The sequence below is a fragment of the Anabrus simplex genome, chromosome 1, assembly GCF_040414725.1.
Source record: "Anabrus simplex isolate iqAnaSimp1 chromosome 1, ASM4041472v1, whole genome shotgun sequence".
Classification (NCBI taxonomy): domain Eukaryota; kingdom Metazoa; phylum Arthropoda; class Insecta; order Orthoptera; family Tettigoniidae; genus Anabrus; species Anabrus simplex.
The window spans coordinates 266,201,728-266,226,758 of record NC_090265.1 but is presented as its reverse complement, the minus strand read 5'-3'; the positions used below and the strand labels follow the sequence as shown (position 1 = coordinate 266,226,758).

Sequence of the window (25,031 nt, the reverse complement as noted above, 5' to 3'; positions counted from 1 at the left end):
ATGAAAGTTGAAGGGCTAAAGGGACCGGAAATATTTGAAATTGTGAGTCTTTGATATCTCTATCAAACATTTAAAAAATCGGAAATCACTTCCTAAATGTTTTACCGGAAAAACAGCCTAAAATCGGTTGTTTCTGTACTCGTTTTCTTTCTATTCATATCGTAGCCATATTCACTTATTTACATCATTCTTTCTGTTATATGTTCCTTGGTTACCTTCAGGCGTTTGTTAATTTTTTTGAAAGTTGTCCACACCGAATATACTTATAATGGCTTAAGTGAAACCCTGCATTGACTCACATTAGCGCTCGTAGTGATAGAAAAAGTCAAACTGCTTATCTAATCGACCGGATAATGATAATTAAGAAAAGAATTGTAATTTTTGGGAATAAATAAAGAAGATAATCTCGAGCTTTATTATATTTTATGTACCTAAAATTCGTAGCTCATATCCCTAGGATGTTACATTGAGTTGTTTGCCTGAAGGGCTGGAACTGTGAATTTTTTATCTGTTCATCGAAAAAAAAAAAAGGACAGTAATGGCTATAGATGCGTCATTTTATGGGTATATCTTGTTGCAGTTACACGGTGAGTGTGGGGATCGTGGACAAGCTAGCCCTTTACTGTGGCAGCGTACGGGATCCCATCGACAGTGATCCATCCGCAGCCCAGTTTCTGCTCGGAGGTCTAGGACTGCTCACTACCATGGCTGCCAGGTGAGTGTACTCATTGATCTAGTAGTCTGGTGTTTGACTGTGTTTTATTTTGTTTACTGGTTGGTATTTATTGTGCGGAAGTAAGAGAGAGCATAATAGTTCAGCGACATCAGTAGGTCTCCACTTCAACAGCTGAGGTACGAATATCCCGGTCATACACGTGAGATTTCCTTCTTCCCTGTGATTCTTCTACATTAATCGGTTGGTCACATAGTTTACGATTAGCATGATTGCTTTCTTCAAACGACAGAAAAGGATCAAGAAGGACAAAAGGAGTTATTGTTACAACAATACTGAAAGTCTCTCAACTAAAATTGCTGTCGGGTTAGGAAAGGACTAAGTTTTAATCAAGTGGAGGACATTAGTACACGAAATAATATAATCTGACACAAGTAGAAGCAATGCCAGGCTCAGTTTTATCTTGTGATCGTCACACATGTCTTACCAGGTATAAGGACACTAGCGTCGTCTAGAATTTAAGTACTGAAAGATTCTACATACAGAGATAGACTCTTATTCTATTAAGGAACACCCTTGGATTCTAACAACAAACAAACAAAACTACTGCACCAAAATATTGGCGTAGGTTATTTAGGTGGCTGTGAATTCAGTGGTGGTAATCGCTTATTTGTAAAACTCTGCAATTGACCGACTAGAAGTATCTGACTACGAGTGCCGAGGAGGCACCTTGGTGTGCATGGGGCCATGCCCTTTCTCTGCCCATCATCCCTAAATTGTATCGACAATTTATGGAAAATAATAATAATAATAATAATAATAATAATAATAATAATAATAATAATAATAATAATAATAAAGAAGTGCCTCTTTGAGGCTTAAGGAGTGTACCTCCATTCGGGAGATAGTGGATTCGAGCCCCACTGTAGGCAGTCCTGAAGATAGTTTTCTGTGGTTTCCCGTTTACACACCGGACAAATGCTGGGGCTGCTCCTTAATTGATGCTGTGCTCACTTCCTTCCGCCGTCTGTGATGATGCGACGTAAAACAAATGCAAAAGAAAACAAATACGTAGGCCTATGTGGTATCCAGCTTTCTGCCATGCGTAACGAAACCACCAGTCTATAGATCTCCGCAGATACTTGATTGTTGATCTCATAATGCATTTTCAGAATTAATATTTTGGGTGTGGTATATTGGAACGTAGTTTTATATACTCTGTCTTCCTCCCCGCATATGTTTTTATGGTGTAAAAGAAAAAACATCTAGAGGTTGAACACACCTAGTCGTTTTTGGTGGTATAATGTTTAAATGAACTTATTTTTCTCCTTAGGCCTTTTAAAGTACCTATTCACTTGTGTGTTCCAGACCAGGGATTACAGAGTAAGAGCAACTTTTCAGACAGATTTGTAACCAAACTTGACGCAAAAATATTCTGAATATGTTCTTCAGTCATCTTTCCTCTCACTCTTGCTTACACGAAAACGTTTGATACATGCTTTAGTTAAATTTATCTTACCATACGATGTCCAGATTTCTCTGTTTATTTCTTAGAATGTCATACAAAGTCTATTTACTAAACGGCCATCCATCGGCATTGCAACAACTATAATTTGAAGCTTCGTGTTGCGTTATTGTGTTTGCAAACTCCCTTTGGTATTTCTTTTTCTTTTGACAGATTTCTTTCGTTTGAAATCTCGTAGTTCACGGTTGGCAGACACGTTCATTTTAAATATGTTCATGTTTACTAACTTCGGTAATGAATGCTTCTGCTCGCTATGTTTATTATTTCTTTTTGTTACCGGTAATGTATTATTGACTCGTTTGTTTGGAGCATGGTTGTGTGGCGAGACATCATTCAACAGTTGCTTTTGAAAATAATTATAAAATTTACTGAAGCTTTCAAGTTAAAAATCGCGATGTTTCCGGCCTAATGTTATTAATGCTAGTTATACCCCTGTTCTCTTGCTTTGTCAACCGTTGCTATCGTATATTTTTTGACGGCATTGTAGTGTTCAGCTTCCTTTTTCCTTTTGTCTCCAACACGATTTTAATATAATTATTAATTAGTGTTATTGGTTTTACGTCCCACTAACTACTTTTACGATTTTCGAAAACGCCGACGTGCCGAGATTTTGTCCCGCTGGGTTTTTAAAAATGTCAGTAAATCTACCGATACGACTCTTCGGACTTGGGAAGCATTTCCGTTACTTTCAGTGACTTATTCAGTATTACCTTCATCACCACGAACATAACTACTATGATCTAAAATTACGATACTATCAAACGGGTTTTCGTATGTATTCATAATGAAGAACACAAGAAATGATGCGATTGGAATCTTCCAGAGCAATGCCATGTTAATGGCACATCTTACGTCGTAATTTCAGCTAGACTAATGGCGAGACATTAACTGATTAGGTACTAATCGTCGAACCAGTTTTTTCGTCTCGCTGCGTAGGCCTGAGCATACAAACGAGGCATGCAACCGAAGCACCTGGACAATCTCGACTGGCGCAGCCGACAGCGAGGGAAGGGTGACTCAACGAAGCCGTCTGGTAAGCAACTGCGCAGTTTTGCCGAAAAACTAATAATAACAAGCAGAAAAGACTGGACTTAGGCTATCCTTCGAAAAACAAAGTACTTGACTAACAGCTCCGCAACAGCTAAAGACAGGTATGGTCAAACATCCCGGTAAGAGTATGTGGATGGGATCCAATGAAAGAGAAACTAACAACAGTAGGCGACGTAGGATGGCCGCAGCGTTTCGCATAACCTGTACAAGAAAAAGACAATTACAATGCAAGCTAAAATCGGACATTACAATACGGTTATTAAACCCGAATGTCTCTATATAAGTGGAGTTACTGTAATGGCTGGTCGGAGAGAAGCTGGGAAGTCTGAGAGGAAAATTCTTCGAAAGATAATGGACCCAATAATCGTGGCTGGACAACACAGGTTGCGAGGACGAGAGGAACTATATAAGAAAACTAAACGATTGCTGAATTTCATCAAGAAGCGACGACTCAAGTTCTATGGTCACATGTTTAGAATGGATGGCGAGCGGTTGACTAAGAATTTTTTTACAATATTCGATAGTGGACCTAACACATGTGATAAGTGGTTCCGCAAGGCCAGGAAGGATCTGAAAAAATTTGGACCATTACTAACAGAACCAAGTACCGACAGCATATCAATAACTTCAAGGGATTTTGTGAAGAAGAAGAAGAAGAAGAAGAAGAAGAAGAAGAATAAGAAGAACTCGTGGACAGCGGAAAGGAGACAGGCTGCCAGAGAGAGTATGCAACGATAGTGAGCTGCAAAGAAGGCTTGTGAAAATGTACAACAGTTGCTTATTGTGGTCTATAATGGCCGTAAAGAGGGCGGGACGAAGGAGAAAGAGAGAAAAAAGGATTTGATTTGGTCCAACGATTAATGTATATTACACCTTAATAGTGGTATAGTTTCGTTCATTATTTCCTTTCCTTTGGTGTCCTATTTAACAATCTCAAAGACAAAAGAGAGAATTTTACAAGGTTATAGAATACTATAATGTTTAACAGGGTTGTGCTCTCAGAGTACTAGAGTTTTCCAAAGAACAATGTACAGTATGTTCTTATCTTTTCGAAGAATTAGAGGGTCGCCCGTGATGCCGTCAAGTATTAGTCAAGCACCGTTTTAACATTCGTTGCCCTATTGGCACCTAAAAGGAACCAGACCCGGAAAAGTAAACAGGAACGAAGCTCATACTACCAAAGGTCATAAATGAAGGAATTGCCGAACAAGATCAGGATATAAATTAAGAAAAGGCCAAAAACAAGTTGAACAGGTATATATATGCACACGTCATAGATGATCTCCAAAAAATAATTTAACATCATCTAATAGGGTACGAAAGCCCGAGAACACAGACGATAAGCCCATGCTGCACTGTGACTAGGAAAGGAAAAAACAACCACCAAAAGAAAATTAGGTTACATTTTTAAAATCCTAGGCGTAGAACAAAAAGGTTAAAAGGGAACGAGGGGTCCACACTCGTGCTTCCCTTTAACAAAATAGTAGCCACTGATAGGCATCTACATCAGAATTTATGAAAGAAGTAATATTAAGAACCCTGCATGATGAAAGTGAAATAGAAAATCCTACACTAAGTTTACATGGAAGTTCAATAAAAACTATCTCCGTCTGCCACCCGATAAAAGTAGTTTTAAGAGCCCATTAATCTACCTTGCCACTGCCATCCAAAGAGCCATCCGTCTGGTTCCACAAGTCCCCTCTAGAGACGACGACGACGACGATCTAGACAAGACAGTTGTACCAGAGCCACAATTCTCATCGGTGCCGGGAAGTCCCGGTACCAGTGAGTGATTTTAGCCCATCGACCCAAATTGGGCCTTGAGTGCAATTTCTTCATAAGGTACTAGCTAGGAACTGCATTTTTGTTGGTTGGTTGTGGACCTTGAAATTTTAAATCACGCTGACCAGGGTATGGTCTGCACCCCTCTAAGGGGTGGGGTTTAGGCTAGGATGTCCTTAGGTCTTCGGTATCGAAGACCCACGGTATCATAATTTCCTATATTCCTGATCAGCGGATTTTTGCTCTCAGTGAGCGCGTCATAAAATTTCGCGGCAGTATTGCGAATCCTGCTATGAATGGTTGGGAGTTGGTACCGTTCATGCAGGTCGTCATTTGATTCATACCACTGGGCACCTGTCATTCGGCGCAGCGCACGGTTTTGTACGCGCTGTACCTTTAACAGGTGCGTCTTAGCTGCTGTGCCCCAGATAGGGCTGGCATACTCAAGTATTGGTCAGACAGTTGTACACAGTTGTAGACAATCTGAGACCCCTTATATATTGCGAGCTGGCAGCTCATTGGGCACAGTTCATGGCAACGGAAAGAAATATCGTCAGGCGTGCCAACTCCTAATAAACACAATACTCACTAATGTTCACAGACAAATTCCTAGGTGGGAACACTAGTTGTTAAGGCGAGGCCTATGGGCACCGTAATGAAATGGAACCAATAATACAAGGTATCTTGACAAAGTTCCCGCATTTATCAATAGATAACATTAGGGTCAGTTGTTTACAGCCCTGCCTAACACGTGGGGATCTTCTGTTACGATAAGAATAAGAATAAGAATAAGAAGAATCGTAGCCTATTACTGAATTTTGGTGCAGTTTTGTTTGCTAGAACCTGAAGTTGTCCCTTGTGTGCTAATATACAATACACGTCATTTATTAACAGAATGTCACTTCACACATTCCGCGATCATCTAGCACAGAACAACGCTTTGCACCAACGTTTAGAGTAGCAGAAAATGCAGTGTCCACATACAACTTTAGGTCGTTCGTTTTGGAATGTGCCCTCATATTCTAACTGAAGAAGAGGGCATCGACATGACATACTTTGAGACTATTGAATAATTCCTGAACCCCTGATATCCACTCCTCAGTTAGTTCTCGTCTGAGTGCAGGAATCGTATCTGGTAGCGAGCCGTTCCAGAGCATCCTACATATGTTCTGTGGGCTTGAACTGACTACTACATTTCTTCTTCTTCTTCTTCTTCAAGGAGGTCGGCCAGGCCAGGTGTACGACGAAGGCGAGCGTTATCGTACATACAGATGGAATATAGACCGGCAGCCTTACAGAACAGGCGAATTTGGCGGAGGATAATGTCATTACAGTACCTTTCACTCATCATTGAACCTTTCTTCCTCAGGTTTAACTCATCCCTTGCTGCTTGCACAAACTACGGTACCCCCGCCGCGAATTTTGTCCAGATTGATGGACTGACTCGGACGGTAGGGTCCAAGTGAGTGTGTTCGATCCTAGCTCAGTCTGATGGCTTTTGAAGGTGATAAAATACACTCGTGCCGGCAGAGTTACTTATATATCTGCTGCGGGACAACATTCAGGAACCTTGATACCTCTGAAAACCATAAAATTAGTTTGTGATATAAAACCAATACCATTTACATCATTGTCGCTCCACTATGTGTTCTCTTGACGGAGTCGCGTGCCAGGTTCATACTAAATTCAGTCATCAGTCGAAATCTGTTTTTATCTCTGAACAATAAAAAAAATCAATCAATCGATCAATACTGATCTGCATTTAGGGCAGTCGCCCAGGTGGCAGGTTCCCTATCTGTTTTCCCAGTCTTCATAAATGATTTCAATGACATTGGAAATTTATTGAACACCTCCCATGGTAAGTTATTCCAGTCTCTAACTCCCCTTCCTATAAATGAATATTTGCCCCAATTTGCCCTCTTGAATTCCAACATTACCTTCATATTGTGATCTTTCCTACTTTTAAAGACGCCACTCAAACTTACTCGTCTACTAATGTCATTCCACACCATTTCTCTGCTGACAGCTCGGAACATACCACTTAGTCGAGCAGCTCGTCTTCTTTCTCCCAGTTCTTCCCAGACCAGTCCGGCTCCATGCCTAAATGGTTAGCGTGCCGGCCATTGGTCACAGGGGTCCCGGGTTCGATTCTCGGCAGGGTCGGGAATTTTAACCTTAATTGGTTAATTTCTCTGGCACGGGGATTGGGTGTGTGTGTCGTCTACATCATCATTTCATCCTCATCATGACGCAAAGGTCGCCTACGGGCGTCAAATTAAATGACCTGCACCTGGCGAGCCGAACATGTCCTCGGACACTCCCGGCACTAAAAGCCATACGCCATTTCATTATTTTCCCAGCCCAAAATTTGCAACACTTTTGTAACGCTACTCTTTTGTCGGAAATCACCTAGAACAAATCGGGCTGCTTTACTTTGGATATTTTCCAGTTCTTGAATCAAGTAATCCTGGTGAGGGTCCCATACATTGGAACCATACTCTAGTTGGGGTCTTACCAGAGACTTATATGCCCACTCCTTTACGTGCTTACTACAACCCCCAAACACCCTCATAACCATATGCAGTGATCTGTATCCTTTATTTACAATCCCATTTATGTGATTACCCCAATGAAGATCTTTCCTTATATGTACACCCAGATACAATGATCCCCAAAAGGAACTTTCACCCCATCAACGCGGTAATTAAAAAGAGCACTTTCCCTATTTGTGAAACTCACAACCTGACTTTTAACCTCGTTTATCATCATACCATTGCCTACTGTCCATCTCACATTATCGAGGTCATTTTGCAGTTGCTCACAATCTTGTAACTTATTACTCTATACAGAATAACATCATCCGCAAAAAGCCATACCTCTGATTCCACTCCTTTACTCATATCATTTTGATATATAAGAAAACATAAAGGTCCAATAATACTGCCTTGAGTAATTCCCCTCTTAATTATTACAGGGTCAGATAAAACTTCGCCTACTCCAATTCTCTGAGATGTATTTTCTAGAAATATAGCAACCTATTCAGTCACTCTTTTGTTTAGTCCAATTGCACTCATTTTTGCCAATAGTCTCCCATGATCCACCCTACCAAATGCTTTAGACAGGTCAATCGCGATACTGTCCGTATGAACTCCTGATTCCGAGATATCTGCTATATCTTGCTGGAATCCTACAAGTTGAGCTTTAGTGGAATAACCTTTCTTAAAAACGAACTGCCTTCTATCGAACCAGTTATTAATTTCGCAAACATGTCTAATATAATCAGAAAGAATGCCTTCCCAAAGCTTACATGCAACGCATGTCAACCTTTCTGGCCTGTAATTTTCAGCTTTATGTCTATCACCCTTTCCTTTATACACAGGGTCTACTGTAGCAACTCTCCATTCATTTGGCATAGCTCCTTCAACCAAACATTAATAAAATAAGTACTTCAGATATCTCACATTGCCACACGTATGTTGAAAACTGGGGTTGTATCTTCTATCTTCAAAAAAGGCCATGACTGTTCTAATCCATAAAGGTGGAGATACACTCAATATTAAGAATTGGAGACCTATCACAATCTGTTCAATAATAAGGAGAATAGTTGAGCGGGTCCCTGACAGGCGTCTTCGTGAACATGTTGTCTTAAAACCCAATCAACGAGGATTTACTAACTCCTCTGGAAAGCATGTCAACACTGCGATACTCGACCCTGTTCTCCGTGAAGCCAAAAGACAAACAAGCCTATATGACTACTATATTCTTAGATATACAGAAAGCCTTTGACAACGTTGGTCATGCTCATTTAAATGAGACACTAAAGTCGTTACCAATTCCAAACAAACTCACGAACACAAATTCAGTCGCAGGGAAGTAAAACAAGACCTCTCTTGATAAGTAGGGGAGTTATGCAAGGTTCTCCTCTGTCGCCAATCCTGTTTAATCTCGCCATTAATCATATTCTGAATGACCTTAGCGAAACGTCGATATCTACCCAATATGGCTTTCAGTTGAGTCTAGATCGTGAAGCTCTAACAGTATTGCGTTTATATTTACGCAATCAGCTCCTGAATCAACTTACAGACTAAGATGATGAATTATCTACCCCTAACAATTAACACACACAGAATTATACAAAAAATAAAAAATATAAAGATTTCCGTTTATTTAACTAGAAAAATGCCCTAGGAAATGGATATTAAATCTAGGAATGGGCTACATTTATTACTCAATAAAATAAATAACGTCAGAATTGAAAGTTAAAGTCAGCGCTGGCTTATTAGGAAAAATGAAAAGAAATGACATTATCTCATTGAATTGTTTCTGAAATGAGAACAACGCTTGGATTGTTTCTGAAATGAGAACTAAAAAATCAATGTTACTCTCTATAATTATACTTGGGACATCCTATGTCTCCCTAGAGCAGGGCCACTCAGGGTGCATGCGCGTGGTGCATGCACTGTGCACGGTGCAAAAGACGACTTGGTTTGGTTGACCAGAGTGCAGACCCCCCACTCCTCAATTTGGAGCAATAGCGCTTACTCCCTCTTTCCTCACGCCTCTCTCGCTCGCTCCGCCTGTCTCCCTCTGCCCCACTTGCGCCGTAGTGCTCCAAATCCGGGCTGAGTTGAGCCGAGTATAGCCGAGCTTAGCCGAGTAGCCCAGAGACGAAGCGTTGATCCGAGCCATACCGAGCGGCACCGATGCACAGTGCACGGAGCTCTTGCGCCTCGCTGTGCACGCGTGAGATTTTGGGCGTTTGAGAGGCCCTGCACTAGAGTATGCTCTCAAACTGCAGTAATCCAGTTGTTAAAAAAATCTAAGTTTCCCCTCTCAATTACCTCATCATAAGACCAATGAAATCAATAAAATATAATAAATTAAATCAATGAAATAAAATCAATAAATCGATCAATAAAATCTATCAATAAAATCTGTCAATAAAATCTGAACACAATCGATTTGGATTCCTTTTCGGAAATTAACCGGTTACGATTCACGTGCGAAGGCTTTACATCCCTAATGCCTGCTAAATCCGGCTCCTAACGTATCATCTTCCTATATGTTAACCTTTATAAAATTCAATTTCAACTATTCATTGTTTTAAAAATATATGCTTTCCCTATTCTATCCACATAGTTCTTAAGTTATATGTCTGTGGCTCGATATGCTTAAAACGTCGTATCGAAATCATAATCCTGCTGTGCAAGTTATTCGACTCGTATCTGCAGTGTGAATATCAGAATACAGTTCTTTACGGTTACCTAACCACACATGTATAATATGCCATTTATCTCGCATTTTGCAGGTTTCGAGAATATGCCATAGAACTCACATACTTCATCATAACAGCTATCACGAGATTACGTCACCATCTAAATCTGAACTAAATATCAATATTTAGAATTCATACCTTTAACCTGGACAATCCCGCGGTGTACTTCCTCTGATAATATCGCATCGCTTCATAAATTCCTTACCTTCCACATATGATTTTTTTACAATCTCCAATATATATACCTTGTAATCACCATAAACATTCAACATAACCATCATCCTAAATGTCGCAATTACACATATATATTTCTTAAGTATGTCCATATGTGTTCCCCTATTAACTTCCTTTTAATAAGACCTCGATGCATAACCTAATATATATCACCAATACTTAGAATAATCACATCACTCTACAAGGAGTACACAATTTCATTCATTCCTATCTGACGCGCGGTCCGTCTGTGATGTAATCTATGTATGCATTCTTCACAAGATCTATCGATATCCATTACATTATGTTAGCTCTTGGTAATCAGCTGTTATGTCAAGTTATTGACAATCATTTTCTCGACTACTTCACTGAATTCTTTGCTTAAAAACACGATTATAGGTTCGCGAGATAAATTCGTAATTCTACACTGCCTTAAATATTACATTAATATCTTAAGTATTTCACACTTCACTGTATTATCACTTGCACACTAAAGTATAATCATTTCTAACTTCTATAGATTTCCACAGCATATGCCGCAAAAACTCAACATAACTTAAGAATGATGATACTAATTGTAAAGACTTAGCTCGTTTCTCGTTACTCCGATGTCAGCTGTTCATCCTTGACCGTGACATGGGTAGCCTTGCGGTCTGGGTCTCTGGTTGAGATGGATTCCTCCTCCCATTCAGAGCTGGACTTGGTAGGAAACATCCACCTCTCCTCTCGGGCCGGTCATATGGCTGGGTGTCATCTCTCTCTTTTCGGGCTGGTCATCTGGCTGGGTTTCATCTCTCTCCAGGTCGGTCCATCATCAAAGTCTAGCAGATCATCATCATCTTCTTTAGGCTGCCGACAAAGTCAAATATTCCCGAAGAGTGCATGGTTGTTTTATAATTCGAATTAAAAAATAATATTTCTCTTATGATACTCTCCTTATGCTTCGATTGCGCTATTTATGGCCAACTCCTTAAAATTGCATATAATATATCTATCTTTTTTTCGGAGAAAAAACTTTAGAATTAACTAAAATATTCTTCAGGATTATTCTCTTCTCAGCTTCTGTGCCAATAAAATGTATTTTTCTTCTCTCTTTCCTAACTTGTGCAGATCATACGATTCTTCTCATCGATAGCGTTGAATTTGCGCCTAAGTTTTCCACTAAGCGAATCTAATTTGGAATTCGCGTATCAGGACGTATTTTTGCTTCTGACGATATTTCTCAGGGTGATTATCCCTTTTTCTTCTTAATAATACACTGACTGACAGAGCAAATGCAACACCAAGAAGGAGTGGTCAGAACTTTATGCCAATTGCAGGGTAGACTGACGTCACTGAGGTATGCTCATGATGTGAAATGCGCCGCTGTGCTGCGCACGTAGCGAACGATAAATGGGACACGGCGTTGGCGAATGGCCCACTTCGTACCGTGATTTCTCAGCCGACAGTCATTGTAGAACGTGTTGTCGTGTGCCACAGGACACGTGTATAGCTAAGAATGCCAGGCCGCCGTCAACGGAGGCATTTCCAGCAGACAGACGACTTTACGAGGGGTATGGTGATCGGGCTGAGAAGGGCAGGTTGGTCGCTTCGTCAAATCGCAGCCGATACCCATAGGGATGTGTCCACGGTGCAGCGCCTGTGGCGAAGATGGTTGGCGCAGGGACATGTGGCACGTGCGAGGGGTCCAGGCGCAGCCCGAGTGACGTCAGCACGCGAGGATCGGCGCATCCGCCGCCAAGCGGTGGCAGCCCCGCACGCCACGTCAACCACCATTCTTCAGCATGTGCAAGACACCCTGGCTGTTCCAATATCGACCAGAACAATTTCCCGTCGATTGGTTGAAGGAGGCCTGCACTCCCGGCGTCTGCTCAGAAGACTACCATTGACTCCACAGCATAGACGTGCACGCCTGGCATGGTGGCATGGTGCCGGGCTAGAGCGACTTGGATGAGGGAATGGCGGAACGTCGTGTTCTCCGATGAGTCACGCTTCTGTTCTGTCAGTGATAGTCACCGCAGACGAGTGTGGCGTCGGCGTGGAGAAAGGTCAAATCCGGCAGTAACTGTGGAGCGCCCTACCGCTAGACAACGCGGCATCATGGCTTGGGGCGCTATTGCGTATGATTCCACGTCACCTCTAGTGCGTATTCAAGGCACGTTAATGCCCACCGCTACGTGCAGCATGTGTTGCGGCCGGTGGCACTCCCGTACCTTCAGGGGCTGCTCAATGCTCTGTTTCAGCAGGATAATGCCCGCCCACACACTGCTCGCATCTCCCAACAGGCTCTACGAGGTGTACAGATGCTTCCGTGGCCAGCGTACTCTCCGGATCTCTCACCAATCGAACACGTGTGGGATCTCATTGGACGCCGTTTGCAAACTCTGCCCCAGCCTCGTATGGACAACCAACTGTGGCAAATGGTTGACAGAGAATGGAGAACCATCCCTCAGGACACCATCCGCACTCTTATTGACTCTGTACCTCGACGTGTTTCTGCGTGCATCGCCGCTCGCGGTGGTCCTACACCCTACTGAGTTGATGCCGTGCGCATTGTGTAACCTGCATATCGGTTTGAAATAAACATCAATTATTCATTCGTGCCGTCTCTGTTTTTTCCCCAACTTTCATCCCTTTCGAACCACTCCTTCTTGGTGTTGCATTTGCTCTGTCAGTCAGTGTATAATCTTTCTTTACGTATAACTGCCGAAACTTTGCTGGATTTCTTCCTTTTCGCAGCGCGATCAAAATTTACGTCTAGCCTCTAGCAATTCAATTTTTCAAGAGTCTATTTTATTTTTAAGAATCTCTTCTGTTCTATTTTTTTCTTTAAAACAATCTACTTGACCTTTTGCTGTTCCGCAGCGCCTTCCGTATATATTCGTTCTCAGTTAGACATGGCCTTCTGTTATATATCGATATCACAACTTCATAGTGTACTCCTTTTAACAAGTGTGGACCATGCCTTCTTCCGGCGCCATTTTTATACACGTCTACAAAATCCAATGGGCACAGTATTAAGTTTTGCTGATGATGTAGTTATTGTTGAAAAAGATTCTGAGTCAGCTTTAGTACTTGCTTATGCGGCCATGCATCAACTACAAGAAATTGGACTTAACATCAATATTGGAAAATGTAAAGGAATGTGTATCAAACATGGTCACCTATCAGAAGAGAAACTATTCACGGTAGATGAAAAACAGATACCATGTCTGAAGAAAGGAGAATCTATGAAGTATTTGGGTGTAAATTTCTCCAATGAAATTACTTTCCAGTCCGTCGAGGTCCTAAATAAGCTCAAAAACACCCTAGAGCTCCTCATTTCTTCACCGCTTTTGCATTCCGATCAAAAATTTGTAATCATAAACACTTCAATCTGTCCCAGTTTGATTTATAAATTTCAGACAGTATTACCACAAAAGATTCCAGTCAAATTTATAAATGACGCCGACATTATTGTTAGGGGAGCATTAAAGGAAATTTTCCAACTTCCCATGGATGTCCCGAATGATATGATATACGCTGAAATGAAATTTAAAGGTCTGGGTTTATTCTGTGTATCATGGGGAAATCTGCAACATATTAATGCATGCAAAATTTTGAAATCTTCCAATAACATTTTTTTACCCTCAACGAGAAACTTATGTCAAGAAATCAGCACGAGCCTCAACGCATTGAATGTAGCAGAAACAGAATCTATTCAAGACAAAAGGCATGGTTTTGCAGATACAAAGAAAGTTCGACTGGAATTGAGAAGAAGAGCTTTTGAGAACTGGAGCAAGAAAGAGCATAAAGGCAACGGTGGAGTCCTGTTTAAACAGTATACTCCAGCGAATACATGGATTCGTGATCACAAAGGATTGTCTTGCTGTGAATGGCGTGATGCAATAAAAATGAACGCCAATGTTTCTGCTGTGCGTACTGTACCTGGCAGATCCCAGGGCAACAGCTTCTATCGAGGTTGCCACAGTGTGTTCGAAACTCTTACTGTCTTCAGTATATCCCCAGAAATCTTATCAATTCCAGCCGCTTTTCTAGTTTTCAACCTTTGTATCTTATTGTAAATATCATTGTCATCATATGTAAATTTTAATACCTCTTTAGCATTAATCACCTCCTTTATCTGGACATTATCCTTGTAACCAAAAATCTTGACATACTGCTGACTAAATACTTCTGCCCTTGAAGATCCTCATATACAGACTCTCCTTGTTCATTAATTATTCCTGTAATGTCCTTCTTGGAACCTGTTTCTGCCTTAATGTACCTATACATACCCTTCCATTTTTCACTAAAATTTGTATGACTGCCAATTATGCTTGCCATCATGTTATCCTTAGCTAACTTCTTTGCTAGATTCGATTTCCCAGTAAGTTTCTTCAATTTCTCCTTACTTCCACAGACATTTCTAACTCTATTTCTTTCCAATCTGCACCTTCTTCTTAGTCTCTTTATTTCTCTATTATAATAAGGTGGGTCTTTACCATTCCTTACCACCTTTAAGGATACACCTGTTTTCACATTCCTCAACAATTTAAACCCATCCCAGAGTCTGTTTATATTTTTATTTACCGTTTTCCACCGATCATAATTACTTTTTTTTTAAACTGCCTCATGCCTTCTTTATCAGCCATATGGTACTGCCTAATAGTCCTACTTTTAAAACCTTTCTATCACGTTTATTTTTAACTACGGCAAAACAACTTCGTGATCACTAATACCATCTATTACTTCGGTTTCTCTATAGAGCTCAGCTGGTTTTATCAGCACCACGTCCAGGATATTTTTCTCTCTAGTTGGTTCCGTCACTTTCTGAATCAGTTGTCCTTCCCATATTAGCTTATTTGCCATTTGTTGGTCATGCTTCCTGTCGTTCGCATTCCCTTCCCAATTGACATTTGGTAAATTCAGATCTCCCGCTACAATCACATTCCTTTCCATGTCGTTTCCCACATAGCTGATCATCTTATCAAATAATTCTGAATCCGTATCAGCGCTACCCTTTCCCGGTCTGTACAGTCCGAAGACATCAAGTTGCCTATTATCTTTAGAAATGAGCCGTACACCTAGAATTTCATGTTTCGTAGCTTACAAATTCTTCTTTCACCAGAATGAATACTCCCCCTCCCATCATTCCTACCCTATCTCTACGATACACACTCCAGTTCCGTGAGAGAATTTCTGCATCCATTATATCATTTCTTAGCCAAGATTCAACTCCTATTACAATATCTGGTAAATATATATCTATTGAATTAATTCTATTCCTTTCTTTACAATACTTCTACAGTTCAACACCAACATTTTTATGTCATCCCTACTTGACTTCCAGATCTCTGTACCCTTATCACCGCTCCCTAGACAACCTCGTTTCTCTGAATGTACCTCCCTATTACCCTTCCAAACATATTTCTTTACTTATACGTACCACCGCGGTTTAAGTGAAGGCCATATGAGCGCAGAGTATGGCGAACCTATGACATTAAGCCACCTTTGCCACTAGGTGACACGCGAACAAGACTTCTTTGGCACGTCAGACAACACGTTAACATGTTTTAATGTTTTAACATGTAATACATAGCAACATAGCATATTTTAACATTACGCTTTATTAAAGAAATATGGCTCAATTACTTCTATGGCCATATTTTTTACAAACTTCATTAGGTTAAAGCAAAAATACCGAGCTCAATAGCTGCAGTCTCTGAAGTGCGGTCTGCATCCAGTTCAGGAGATAGTGGCCTCGAACCCCACTGTCGGCAGCCTGAAGATGGTTGTCCGTACTTTCCCATTTTCACACCAGGCTGTACGTTAATTAAGGCGACGTAAAGCAACTTGCAAAAACAACCAAAAATGTACCTTATTCTTAAAATTTACCTGTTTTTAAATGTAATTTTCAGTGATATTTACAAAATAAAATCAGGATGATTTCAAAGGAAAATAACCGATGGCACACCAGACAGTACAAAGTGATAAACAAGACTTGAACTCGTTTTCCGTGGTTTCCCATTTTCACACCAGGCAAATGCTGGGGCTGTACCTTAATTAAGGCCACGGCCGCTTCCTTCCAACTCCTAGGCCTTTCCTATCCCATCGTCGCCATAAGACCTATCTGTGTCGGTGCGACGTAAAGCCCATAGAAAAAAAAAGACTTGAACTGACACGCTAGTCGGTAAGGTATGCTATCTCTGATCTAGGGATATTCACATTCCTTTGATGTCCTGATCAAAGCCTGGGTACGGTGATGTGAATGATTCTGAATCAACTTGCAACACTGCTAGCGGTGCGGCCTTCTCCCAGTTTACCAATGATCCGACCACATTCAAATTTACTCTGATGGTGTCTTTGTGCCATGTTTACAGTGACTGTGACGTATTTCCGTAGCAAATTCAGTGCATCATTGCCCGACCTATCTGAACCTCAACAAGAAGCATATTAACAATTGTTTGCTCCCTTATTACATAGACCAGCTTGTTCGTATGTGTGACTCGTGTAAGGGACAGGATACTTGAGGCAGTGATCTTCACGAGGACGAGTACTCTCTACTCTTGTTACCACTTTCCTTGTTGTCAATCCGGGAACTAGTAGACTATATCGTAAATCATTGAAATAAGAGCAATAAAGATAGAATGAACTTAGTTTTGAGCCAAATACAATTCACTTAGAATTCATGTTGTACTTTAATAATATTAATAATAATAATAATAATAATAATAATAATAATAATAATAATAATGTTATTGGCTTTACGTCCCACTAACTACTTTACGGTTTTCGGAGACGCCGAGGTGCCGGAATTTAGTCCCGCACAGGTTCTTTTACGTGCCAGTAAATCTACCGACACGAGGCTGACGTATTTGAGCACCTTGAAGTACCATCGGACTGAGCCAGGATCGAACTTGGCAAGTTGGGTGCAGAAGGCCAGCGCCTCAACCGTCTGAGCCACTCAGTCTTGCTATGTTGTACTTTTATCTCTTGCGTTCTCCGGCTCCATGGCTGAATGGTTAGCGTGCTGGCAGAGTCGGGAATTTTAACCGTAATTGGTTGATTTCGCTGGTACTGGAGCTGGGTGTATGTGGCGTCTTCATCATCATTTCATCCTCATCGTTACGCGCAAGTCGCCTATGGGAGTCACATCAAAATACCTTCATAATAATAATGATGATAATAATAATAATAATAATAATAATAATAATAATAATAATAATGGCGTATGGCCTCCCGACGTACGTGGTGTAGATCTTAGATCTTTCGAATTGACATCTGTAGGCGACCTGCTCATTTGTGAGGATGTGACCCTACCAGCTATGATCGTCTGACGAGAAGTCACGTGCATGCGGAGTAAGGAGTGCGGAAGGTAAGCCTGGCTGTCGTGCATGCGCCAATATCTAGCCTCAAGGCTTTACAATGAACATCGGTTCCGCCCGCGATGATTCTTGTGAACTAAGGTGATGCTACGAAGTTTCAAATTGTTAGTGCAATTGCGCTTTAGTTACACATTTGTCCTGCATATTGAACAGTTTAATAATGGACACGCATCTATTTCAGAGAGCTCACACTGGTTATCACGACTAATGTTTGTAGCTTAGTGTAATGTCTGTCACTCTTACCTATAAGCTGCCGCGACTTCTTGTGAGACACAGATAGTATGATGAGTTCTGATGTTGAAGACGGCATACACACCCAATTCCTGAGCCAAAGCAATAAATCAACCCTCTCGAGAATCAAACCCCGGACCCTTTAGACTAAAGGGCAGCATGCTAACCATTTAGCCATGGAGCCGGACAATATAGCACATATTGTTCCCAGTCTGATATATCTTTCGAAGCTCCCTGTAAGATGAAAAATTAAACATGTTCTAGTTATGGTGGAAAATATTTAAAAAACACCATAAAAATTTGAAGACTAATAAGGGTACTTTTACTTTGAGACTCTCCCTGTCCAAAATAATATCCTGATAATCCTTAAAATATTATTACAGTTCTTATCAACTCCCTCCAAGATTAGAACTCTTAGGTATCTATGAAATAAATCACTGTTTTATTGTTAACCTTGAATATTTATTGTAAAAATTGTACCGTAAAACATTCACCACAATCATAGATGCAGTTTGAAGTATATACTCTGACGAACAGACACGGAGGTAAAAGAGAAAAATTACCATCAGATTTCTAGAACACATGCATTTTAATAATCTGCTTTAAACAACGAATATCATCGAGCTCAGCATCTGATCTGCTGATTTTGCAGCGGAAAGCTTATAGAATGTTAGAAGATTCTCTCCTTGATAAGGATAACAGGTATCGTAATAAGCTCGGGGGGGAAGAGCAGACACCTGCAGCGCCCTGGCAACGAGATTAATCAAGAGCTGGCAAGACGCCGCCAATTACGCGTAATGAATTAGCCGGTGTAGAGTCTCGCTGCGTCGGTCGTCATTTTCGTTGCTTTGAGAAGGTACTACTACGATGTACCGGAAAAACTTCCACTTGCAAGCTGAAGGATATTCCCTAAACTGATTACCAAAGTTGAGTAACCGAGCATACTAAGCAATAATACCTTCCATAAAGAAAAATATGCAGCCCCCTTCATTCAGGAAAATCTAAATGTATAAAGGTGCATATCTACAAAATTAATAAGAGTACATTTTAACTCTTTGAAGTGATTTTTTTTTGCTAGGGGCTTTACATCGCACCGACACAGATAGGTCTTATGGCGACGATGGGATAGGAAAGGCCTAGGAGTTGGAAGGAAGCGGCCGTGGCCTTAATTGAGGTACAGCCCCAGCATTTGCCTGGTGTGAAAATGGGAAACCACGGAAAACCATCTTCAGGGCTGCCGATAGTGGGATTCGAACCTACTATCTCCTGGATGCAAGCTCACAGCCATGCGCCTCTACGCGCACGGCCAACTCGCCCGGTGAAGTGATTTTCTTTAAGAGGAAAGTAAATCCCCAATTGCTGAAAGAACACGAGATACAAAACAGAAATGAAGGGCATCTTATTGGAAAATCTGGTAATGAAAGCAGTGCGAGTCAGGTTCTCTACACCTGCAGGACTTGTTTGGAAAAATATAATTTATTTATATTTTCGTGGATCTATGTTTTCACGGAATTATATTTTAGTAATTAATAGGCCTATATCGGATGGGATAAAAGTAGATTTCCTCAAAATATTGTTCTCAGATTTCATACGTGTTATTTTGAAAAATAGCCGTACAATTAAGATAGTCACTTTCATTCCGCCATCTGTAAACCGGTGCCTAAACAACGTGAATTGTGAATCACGAAACGAGGTCTTCATTTTTGAACAAATTTTGTAAATAAATGAATAACCTAAGGTTTCAATTTTTGGGGGAAAGCTACTTTTTATCCCATACTATAATTGTACGGCCGCAACTACCAAGTTGCAGACTTTCCTTAGTGGCACCATCCAGGTGGACGTACTTATCACATTTGGCATTCCGATTGTGCTGCTATCTAGTGACGAAAACGGATTTCTACCGGACTGTTCCTATGGCTGAGTTAATTTTGTGCCATCACATATTTTTAGAATGCCATTGGTAATGGCATGGAGTGTCAATATTTTAGACCGCCCGTCGTATGTATGTGTATGTTGGGTAGTTTCCCGTTGCTTTCCTCACGGAGCTAGAAGTTGCTATTACATATCAGTCTGCCAAGCCCACCGAAATGCATGCACCAACCGACCCTATGAGTGATAATTTCACACCATTCATTACAGGAACTGGCTGCATAAGGAGCGGTATTACTAGCATCACTCATACCTCGGTCACTTTCATATTGTCAAAGCCAAGGACCGCCCGTCATAAATTTAAATTTCGAAGATTTTCTGCAGACATGTTGTTGTTAATACTTATTTTACGGGACAGAATCCTTTTAGATATCACTCCCAAAGTGTAGGAAGGTCAAATGGAAAATTCTATGAATATGGCTACAGCCCTCCCTTGCTTAAAGTGAATTAAGGATTCCATTGAAAGTTGGCGAGTTTTCCTTCACAGAATATGGATTGTACCTCGTGTCATGTAATTCTTTTGTACTCTTCTGACATTAGTATGGTTCGTTTTCATTATGCACCTTGGATAACAATTTGAGTATAACCCATTTCTTGTAGCCTGTATAAAATCGTGTAATGTACAAATCAAGGCTTGTTTCGTACCGAGCGAGTTGACTACGTGGTTTACATCACATAGCTATGCGCTTGCATTCAGGGGATAATATATATAATTTCGTGTGGCTATTTCTAGCCGAGTGCAGCCCTTGTAAGGCAGACCCTCCGATGAGGGTGGGCGGCATCTGCCATGTGTAGGTAACTGCGTGTTATTGTGGTGGAGGATAGTGTTATGTGTGGTATTCAGGGGATGCTAGGTTCAAATATGAAGATGGTTTTCCGTGGTTCCCCATTTTCAAACCAGGCAGATGCTGGGATTGCACCGTAATTAAGACCATGATCGCTTCCTTCCTAATCGTAGCTCTACCCTATCCGATCGTCGCCATAAGACCTGTCTGTGTTGGTCCGACGTAACAAATAGAAAAAAAAAGTATTTTTTTTCTTGTCCATTATAATTATATTTAGCAAGGAACTCACGATTTCTTGCTTAACTTTACTTAGGTTGAGTCTGTTACCTGTTGGTCTGAAACCGTTTCAGTTATATCACAGAAAATTGTGTGGCTTTTTATATGATATTACTTATTTTTCATTTACGTTCCTCCAGCTTTGTTTGTTAACCAAGTATTTGGTGTTAGTTCCTTTTCAAGGGCTGTAGGCATGGTGGTTTGTCGGTAAACATACATAATTGTGGTGTCTATACTGACGTGTACCGGTATTTATGATGGACTGACATTAAGATCGGCGAATGCAGGATCATCACCTGTATGGCCTGTAATTTGCCTGGTTGTAAAATGGGAAACTACGTACGAGTAACTACTTTTATCATAACCGATACAGAGATTTGAACTCTTCCATTTCCAGTTTACCTCACTAGGCTGATTATCCTGTTTCAATCCCCCACTCCATGATATTAGTCTACACTGTAACCAGTAACTGAATCTGGACTTACTACAATAACGGCAGTAATTCTAGAACTGTAGCCTATTTGAAATGCATGGACATTACACTTAATGAAGACAGTGTTTCGAAACGATTAGCCCTCATATTTCCCAGAATGACCTCCGATAGGGTATCAGTGTAGGAACATATTTTCGTTCGTAGAAACAGGAAAAGTTCCTGAGATTGTGTTTCAGGAACTAATCGGAACTAGTCTTCTAAACGCAAGGTGCCGGTAGAATTGAGTTCTCTCGTGTTCTTAACCGGTGTTAAAATGGGAATAGCAAAGTGTGGGTTAGGACTGTTCACAAAAATACTATTGCACGCAACCTGGTTTCTGTTAGGCACGGAATGAGCGAATCATGTGAGTAGATTTAGCAGTTGGAGGAATTAGGACGACAAATGTCTCACTGTATTCACCACGTGAGGTTGTAGTTGACAAGGTTTATGTAGAACTGAGTGATATTGTAGTTCGGGTCGACGGCAAGGAAAGGATAGTGATTGGCGATTTCAGTGCGAGAGCTGGAAATAGAACTGAAGGATATGGCAAGACGATGAGTAAATATGGTGAAGATATGGAAGTTAATAGGAATGGGAAGCGTTTACTGGATTTTTGTGCTAGTATGGGATTAGCACAACTACGAATACATTCTTTAAGCATAAGTATATTCACAGATACACATGAAAGGGTAGGGGCACCAGATCCATAATAGACACATAACACTTGAATTCAGGAACTTTGTAGAAATGTACGGTATTCCTGGGAGCTTCGATCATACAGGCCGCGATCTGATCTGTTGTGAACTATTGTAACGGTTCAAATCCCGTTACAAGGTGATATTATCATTATTATTATTAGTATTATTATTATTATTATTATTATTATTATTATTATTATTATTATTATTATTATTATTATTATTATTATTATTATTATTATGTATGTAGTATTATTATTTTATCTGTGAGATTACTATTATTGTATTATTTTTATTGCTCAGTTCCATTCTGCAATGCTTGTTGCTTGCGTGATTGTAGTTAAATGTATGCATATATACGTGTGTGTAGTTAAACACTAAAAACATGTACAGTAAGAGTTGCTGTATATCAGATGTGGATATGACATTGCTACATTGTGCAATACTGGTGGCGTTACTGCCAAGTCATCGCTACGTCATCGTGCGTATTTAGCGGTGAGCTCACTTCGTGGGAGTTACCTAGGGTGCCGCCGGCGATTTCGCCATAGGGTGGAACATTTGTCGCGAGGTGGGAGTAGATCATAGTTATTCCTGGAGATTGCGTAGGTGTGTCAACCAACGTCTATAAAAGGTGGCTGCATATTGTAGCGTCAGTCATTATTCAATTGGAAGCAGAGGCCACAGTTGGTCGGAGAGTCAACGAGATGGAGAGGTCTCAGTCGGTCATTAAGTCAACGGGAGTCTACGGGAAGGAGAGGACTCAGTGAGTCATTAGTCATTGGTCATTGAGAGAGTGAGGCCACAGTTGGTCGGTCACTTAGTTGAAGATACGGACGGGAAGGCTTACCACGAAGTCATAGAAGGATAGACTTTCCAAGAAGTCATCACATGGATACTTAGTCGTCAGTGAAACAAAAATGATACATCACCAAATTAGGCTTGATACATCTATAGCAAATACCAATTCAAAGGAATACGTCGTAATTACACTCAAAGTGTTGAAGGTACAGTCAAGTGAACCAGTGAGGGATACATTTCGTGTATAATTGTTAAATATCCGGTCAAGAAGAATTCAAATTCATGCTTAGTTTCTTTCAGTTGCAATGTCATAATTTCATATTCTCATCTGTTTTATTGCAACAGTTCTTACTATTTTATTGAAATTATTTCAAGAATATATTTTGTTCTACCAAATACATTTTTCGTTTCATTTTTAGAGTAGAATCATATAACCTCAAATTTAATGGGGAAACCGAACGCCAATCTCCTTTTGCCAGAACTTATATGTTATGTTGTCAAAAGTAAGCTTATTACCCCACACCCTAGAGATATTCAAGAATCTCATTCTGGCGCCCTTCAAATAATGTATGTGTAAGTAAGCAGGTAAGAACTAAGTGTGAGTACAAGGTCCGACGATTGTGTATTTTATTTAATGAATATTAATTTTCATATTTTTCATATTAAATGCAGTTGTATATTTTAAAAGTAAGTAAACGAGTAAGGAACCTATTACACTATGTATCTCCAAGCTTAGGGTAGAGAAAGTGAAATATCCTGGACAAGAAAATTAGAAGTACATGGATATGATCTGTGAAAAGTTCCAAACAATTGACAGTGGGTGGCATACAGGGATGTAGTAGAAACAGCAAGGGAATGTCCAGGAACAACTGTGTGTGAAGATGAGAAAAAGCGAACATCGTGGTGGAATGATGAAGTGAGGGCAGCTTGTAAACGTAAAAATTAGCTTATCAGAAATGCCTCCAAACAAGACCTGATGAAAACGGGGAATGTATACCTATGCAAGAAACAGAGCAAAATAAATAATTGTTGACTCCAAGCAGAAGTCACGCGAAGATTTCGGTAATAACCTGGCAAGGCTTGGTCAGGCGGCTGGGAAACATTTCTGGCCATTAAAAATGAATCTTAGAAAAGAAGGGGAAAAGGAAATGAATGATGTTTTGAGTAAAACATGTGAACTAATATTAATGGTTCCAGAAAATAACAATATTGAAGATCTCCTCAGTGTAAAAGGAAATATTTCTGTTGACGTCGCGAAAAACCCAGCTCACGCGGAAGAGGATAACGATATAATTGAAATTATGCGTGAGGCAATGGAAAAGGTAGTAAATAAACTCCATTGTCATAAAGCAGCATGAATAGATGAAATTAGATCTGAAGTTGTGAAATATAGTGGGAAGGCAGGAATGCAATAGCTTCACAGCGTAATAATATTTTCATGGAATGTTAGTAAGGTACATTTCGATTTGACGAAAGCAGTACTGGTATAGACAAGGGGACAACAAGGATTTCGACAACTTGTAGGTTTGTGCCTTATCGTCGGCAGCTCTGAGGAAAACTTGTGTTTGATAGTGCTAGCAAAAGAAAAAAGTCTGACTGTGGAAATTGTGATAAAATGTGATGCTGACCCGCGCTACTTAAACGTAGCCTATGTCTCGTTGCTTACAGTAGTAAATTCACTCACTGAAAATCAAAGAGCTTTGCTGATTTCGGTGCATCCTTTCATCTAAAGAAAATTGTTTAAAAAATATATCAAACACAGAACACTACATGCGTACATCCGTGCGTAGTTGGAGAGCACTGTGCACTCCATTCTGCATGTAATGTGCACAGTTTGAGTAGGTCGTAAAGAGTGTGACATGAGATTAGTGCATCTATGAAGATGATGTAGATCTACATGACTCATCTCCTTCGACATAGCGATGTTGGAATACCGAATTGTGCAGAGATGTGTGAC

General features: G+C 40.4%; 1 protein-coding gene across 1 annotated transcript in view; it reads left to right on the top strand.

Annotated features, from left to right (window-relative positions):
• Positions 1 to 25,031, top strand: part of ssp3 (short spindle 3) — a 567,399-nt gene that overhangs the window by 463,377 nt on the left and 78,991 nt on the right. Inside the window, exon 22 of the mRNA XM_068225894.1 lies at positions 581 to 715. Within this exon, the coding sequence (XP_068081995.1) occupies positions 581 to 715 (135 nt within the window). The remainder of the gene's footprint in view (positions 1 to 580; positions 716 to 25,031) is intronic.